Source organism: Sinocyclocheilus grahami, unplaced genomic scaffold (genome assembly GCF_001515645.1).
Source record: "Sinocyclocheilus grahami isolate Dianchi unplaced genomic scaffold, SAMN03320097.WGS_v1.1 scaffold690.1, whole genome shotgun sequence".
NCBI classification, from domain to species: domain Eukaryota; kingdom Metazoa; phylum Chordata; class Actinopteri; order Cypriniformes; family Cyprinidae; genus Sinocyclocheilus; species Sinocyclocheilus grahami.
In genome coordinates, this window is record NW_015505869.1 from 61,287 (window position 1) to 67,286 (window position 6,000).

Consider the following 6,000-nt stretch of genomic DNA (forward strand, 5'->3'; position numbering starts at 1 on the left):
AGGTTCTTTAAAGAACCATCTCTTTCTTACCTTTTTATAATCTGAAGAACCTTCTTTCGCCCCAAAGAACCTTTTGTGAAACAGAAAGGTTCTTCAGACGTTAAAGGTTCTTTATGGAACCATTTAGACAAAAAAGGTTCTTCTATGGCATCGTGAAGCACCTTTATTTTTAAGAGTGTATGTTCAATCATTGAAAAATTTCAACCGTCTCAATTCAAAAGCACCACATCTTTCACTACAGACACTAGAGGGAGCTTCAACATCACTTTTTATCACTTTTCTCAGTAAATGCTTAATTTATATAAATTCCACCCATCCAAACTGCTTATCCTCTTGAAGGTCGCAGGGATACCAGAGCCTATCCCAGCGTTACAGTAAAACTGTGCATGTATACATGTATATATTTAATCACATTCAAATACACCAGCAACCAAATTCTAATTCTGTTTTTCCATTTCATTTCACATTAAACAAACATGCACATTTTGGGATGATCTAGATGGGTGGTCTCTTCTATGTTCATGACTCTGCAGAGAGGGTATAATGCATCTGCACAACACACACACACACAGAGAGCTGCCTCGGCGAACAGAGCACACACTGACAGCTGAAGCGTCAGGCATTTGTGTCTTTCTGCTGAGTGTTGACTTTCTGCATTTCTTCCTCAATCTAACGTTTTCTCTCTTTATGTCTGCCTTGATATTTGCTGCTGTGTTTTGTGACCTCTTCTCTCTCTGTCTGTGGTGCAGATGATAAATGATCTTGTGTGTTTCAGTAGATGCCTTGGGGTAGAGCTGCTCTCAGATGTGATCACTAGCTGGGTCTAAGTTCTGTGCTATCTCTCCCCTCTGAGCTCAGTCCACATTTACAAGAATAGTTCATGCAAAATCATAAATGTAGTCCACGTTAAGTTAAAATTTAACAAACTAAAATGTATGTTATTCACAGAAAATCTTTGTTGTTGCTCTCAAATCTCATTAAAATTTCTGGCTTGTCACATTTGGTTTGAAACACACATGGACCAAACTTGTGCACCCTGCACATTTTGTAATGAGACTTGGGATTTATAGCAAAAAAACTGAGATTTTTCTGTGAATAATTACTTATATATTTCAATCTGTTCTTTACGCAAAGCTATCATATGGGTTCAGAAAACTTAATAATATTAATTTTGTCCATGACAAAAAATGTTTTGTCCAACATACACAAAGGCTACATTATCTGGATACATGGGTTAAAAATGTAGCTAAAATAAATGTCATGAATCTACAAATAATTTAGAAAGATGATCTTACTTTTACATCTAATTTTTCTATAGTGTTTAATTTGTCATCTCTGATTTTGGTCTGTGTTATATCTGGTTGAAGAAGTCTCTACTTGCCAGACTTCAGGCTTTCTTTTAAAAAATGTACCTATGCACGTTGAGTTCAGCCAAAAATGGATTCTGGTTAAATCATGTCGGGTACAGATCTTAGGACTAGAAGATTTTACACAATACATGTCTAGTGTGAATATCGTTTTAAACATCTGCTTGTGTAATCCAAGCACTGAATACAGGGTGTCTTAAACATTGTAAGTAAGTGCAGGTAAATGTTGACTGAACGTTCTTTGTGGGGTGGACTATTGCTTTAAATGTGTAAGATTTGACACTAAAATTCTCTTCAATTCAAATAACCTCAGTCTTTTTCTCCAGAACAGCCATTGCCATAGACTCTAGATGTACCAGACCGCACATCACACACACACACACACACTATATCTCTCACACACACACACACACACACACACACACACACGCACACACACACACACAAACTTCAGTCCGCAGACCACAACACAGCACCACTGGGATGCCTTTCCAGGAACAATCCCCCTCCCGTGCTCCACAGTTCCTCCTGAATCTTTCCCTCTCAAGCGAACTGACAAGAGGTTTCAGAAAAGGCTAATCTCATTATTGTCCTTGTACAGGATACTGAGGCTTTCTAACCCCACTATAGCACTACATTTCCCAGGTCTCCCTAGGGGCGAGATGCAGATAAAAAAGCAGAACGTTCATGAATACGTGAGCAGCAGAGCAGAACTCAGACACTTAGCGCAATGCCAGGCATGAATAAAAGATGGACAATCTCTCATCAGGGTGAAATATCTGTCCCGCTGATCTGCGCTATAGCAGAACCACTTGCGGACTGTCACGAAAACATCCATATCAGCAAATATGAGCAAGACAGATGGATTTAAAAATGTTTTAGGGGTATGTGGCACTGTAGTGGCTGTTAAAGTTGAACGGGGATGAAATATTGATGGTTCATGGTAGGAATAAGAGGAAAACTGTCTTTTGTAGAAGAACATTCACTGGAAAGGTTGTGGAACAGAATTTGTAAAGGAATTGTAACACAATGTGTCTAACCAGTGTGCAAAAATTTACATTGTGCCACAGCTGACAAAGGAGAGAAAATTAAGACAATTTACCATCCAAAACTATTTCTTAACGGACAAGCAGACACGACATTGTTTTTGTTTTGTTTTCCATATGTGACCCTGGACCCCAAAACCAGTCTTAAGTGACAATTTTTCTAAATTGAGATTTATACATCATCTGAAAGCTGAATAAATAAGCTTTCCATTGATGTATGGTTTGCTACAATAGGACATATTTGGCCGAGATACAACTATTTGAAAATCTGGAATCTGAGGGTGCAAAAAAAAAATCAAAATATTGAGAAAATTGCCTTTAAAGTTGTCCAAATGAAGTCCTTAGCAATGCATATATTACTAATCCAAAATTAAGTTTTGATATATTTACGGTAGGAAATTTACAAAATATCTTCATGGAACATGATCTTTATTTAATATCCTAATTATTTTTGGCATAAAAGAAAAATGGATAATTTTGATCCATACAATGTATTGTTGGCTATTGCTACAAATATACCCCAGCGACTTAACACTGCTTTTGTGCTCCAGGGTCACATATCATTATTCACAAATGTGAATAAAACTTCCACACTTCTGTCTTTTATTTAAATAGCTTGCAAGGATCATCATTCTTTCAATTTCACTTTAAAATTATGTTTTTACTTTTAACTTTGATCTTAACTATGTTTTATTTACTTATTAAATCTTGCTTGGAAAATGTTAATTATACCATATCTCACGCTGACACTAATGAAGACGTGTGAGAACACGGTTACCCTTTAACGGGCCATATTCTGAATTCACTAGTTCACTAGCATTAAAGAATTGGCTTGGTAGAAGTGCGGTGTCATCTCAATTTCACTTTTACCCTATATTTTACATTTAGTTAAAAAGATATGCTTGAAAGTAGTCAAAACAACCAAAAGTAAAACTACAAAGATTATGTGATGGTCCATCTCAGTAAGTGAAGTGTCATTTATCGATTTCCTGAAGAGTATCACCTGGTGAGATGATGTAGAAGAAATCTTTGAACTCATCCATCCAGACTTCAGCCAATCGTCTGTTGTTCTTGTTGATCACCTGACCAGTTCCACCAGGGAAGCTGTATGGCGTGGCCTTCCTGAACACATGGCCTACATGAGAACATGTGACTATCTCCAGAGATCCTCCACACTGCCAGATCTATTCACACACATGCAAAAGAAATACAATTAGAATCATCAAGGATCTTTAAAACTTGGCCACATATGATTACAAAATAAAAATTCCAGTATGTATTTATGAATATAATATTGCAGAGCATCATCGTTATGTAAGACATTTATGACCCCTGCTATTTTTAAATGTTTTAAACTACCGAAAAATGGAGTTCTCACCCTAAAAGACATCTCAAGGTTTTCCCCTCCCCATATGTCCATGCCTGAATCATAGGTGCCAATCTCTTCAAAATAAGTTCTGTCAATAGAGAACAGACCTCCTGCCATTGTGGGAGTTCTGTGGAAAAGATTCAAACAAAACCTCAGAATTAATCAGTCTGACGGGGTGTATATACTGTAGGCTATATATATATATATATATATATATATATATATATACCCACCATCAATAGCTAGGTTAAGTGATGTGAACCACTGTAGTCTGTGTAAGAGAATCCTCTGATCAATAACCTTCTTTATAGGGGTGTAATGATACATTGATAAGGATCAATAAATATCAATCAAATGACTACCAATATGATGTATAGATGCAATGTTATTATATTTCTGTATAATATGTATAATATTTCTGTATAAATGTATGCATTTTCTGTATTTTTTTTTTATTGCATACCTCATTTTGTTGTTTATGTCCTAATGTGGATACTAGATGTACACATTTTAGAGAGTCTAGAAAAATGACAGACTTTCTTCACAACGGTCATTGCTTGTCCCACTGAACAAGCCAATGATGAGCTGTCATCAAACGACTGCTGATCTCATGCGTGACTACAGGTTTTGTTGTTGTTATTTTGGTTACATTTGTGAGTTGTGACCAAAGTATAATTCTGTAAAAACAACATACAGGTTGATTGCAGGTCTCTAAATAAAAAAATAAAATAAAAATCGTAATCATATCACAGTATGTTTAGACGTCCAAATTACAAGCCTTTTGTTTATTACACTGACAACTCTTGATTTTTGCACATCATGTTTGGAAGTAAAATTAGTTCAATTTAGAACATTCCTTTATAAAAATCCTCAGGATAATAAAAGAACTGGTTTAAAGCGTTGACGAAATCAGATGTTAGATTCACATCTTACTTAATGATAATGTACCTGGCAGTGACAACAACTAAACCATTGTGGCACCTAAATAACATGCTGTCTGCTCAATTAACCAAGAAAAAACAAACGTTATGTGAAGGTTTTGATTTATTTGGAACGAAGGCTCTGTGTCTTTACCATTGTAACGAATGGTGCGTTTGAAAGAAACAATATAGCACAGATGATTTCATGGCTCAGTCTCACAGCCATTTGTGAGTAATTAACAGAATAATGTACTTACATCATTCACGTCAAAACTGAAAATAAAACACTTGAACGTTTATTACCTAACAGGAAGGGTTCTGTCGCCCTTGCGTCGGTCCATCTCTCTCTGAGGAACTGGATACCATCTGAAGTTGAGCTTCCAGTTGAATCCCCCATAGGTCATATCTGAGCCGGCCATGTACTCGAATGTCTCATCACTGATGACATCAATGATTGGACAGACCACAGCCCTCCTAGAATGACGAACAGAAATAATCCTTTCACCTTCAGTCCAGTGTTGCAGAGGAAATTAGGGTATTTTGACAAGAATTGCATCTATTTTTTAACATATCAAATTATAGGCTCATACAAATGATAATACAAAAATAGCACGAGAAAGCTATGGAGAGGGAAAAAAATAATAGTTAAAAACTTCCCTCTCTGCCAAATAAAATAACTGTTTTTTAGTTTACTTTACTTTAAGATTAATACGTTTTTAAACATTTCCATGTTCATACCTTTTCATTAACAAACATATACCTATTGTCACGAATCCTGTCCACGAACTTCCATCCACTTGCCACCAGAGGTCGCCCTCCCATGATATTGAATCTCACACCACACAGACTGTTACACATCACCCTGGACTACATTTCCCATGCTCCATTGCACTAATCACAAGCTCACCTGAAACTTATCACACACAGCTGCTACCCATTACACCCACTATAAGAATCCGTCTCAAACAACCATTCACTGCAGAGTATTGTAAGCGCATATCGCTACGCTAGTCGATAGCTACTTTACAGAGCCAGTTCCCGGTCCTAGTTGGAGTTTCTAGTTGTCCAAATCTAGTCACGTCTAGTTTCCTGATTGCCTGTTTCCTGATTTTCGCTTGATTATCCTTCTCGTCTCGCCCTGTTTAAATACTGTTTGCTCCTCACCTGGACCATAGCCTGTGTTTCGGATTAACCCTTTGGATTACCCTGTTTGGACTGTTCGCCGGAGATCGACCACGCCCGCTCGCTGGACTACTCTTGTGTCTTGCCCTCAATATACCTGTTTGCCATTGTCTGAC

At 37.0% G+C, this 6,000-nt stretch overlaps 1 protein-coding gene across 1 annotated transcript in view; it reads right to left on the reverse strand.

The window, feature by feature from the left end:
- LOC107559530 (polypeptide N-acetylgalactosaminyltransferase 13-like) overlaps nucleotides 1-6,000 on the reverse strand; it is a 69,124-nt gene that overhangs the window by 27,090 nt on the left and 36,034 nt on the right. The window contains exons 7-8 of the mRNA XM_016243389.1: nucleotides 3,792-3,909; nucleotides 3,417-3,597 (exon numbers count right to left, since the gene is read on the reverse strand). Coding sequence (XP_016098875.1) covers nucleotides 3,417-3,597; nucleotides 3,792-3,909 — 299 coding nt within the window. The remainder of the gene's footprint in view (nucleotides 1-3,416; nucleotides 3,598-3,791; nucleotides 3,910-6,000) is intronic.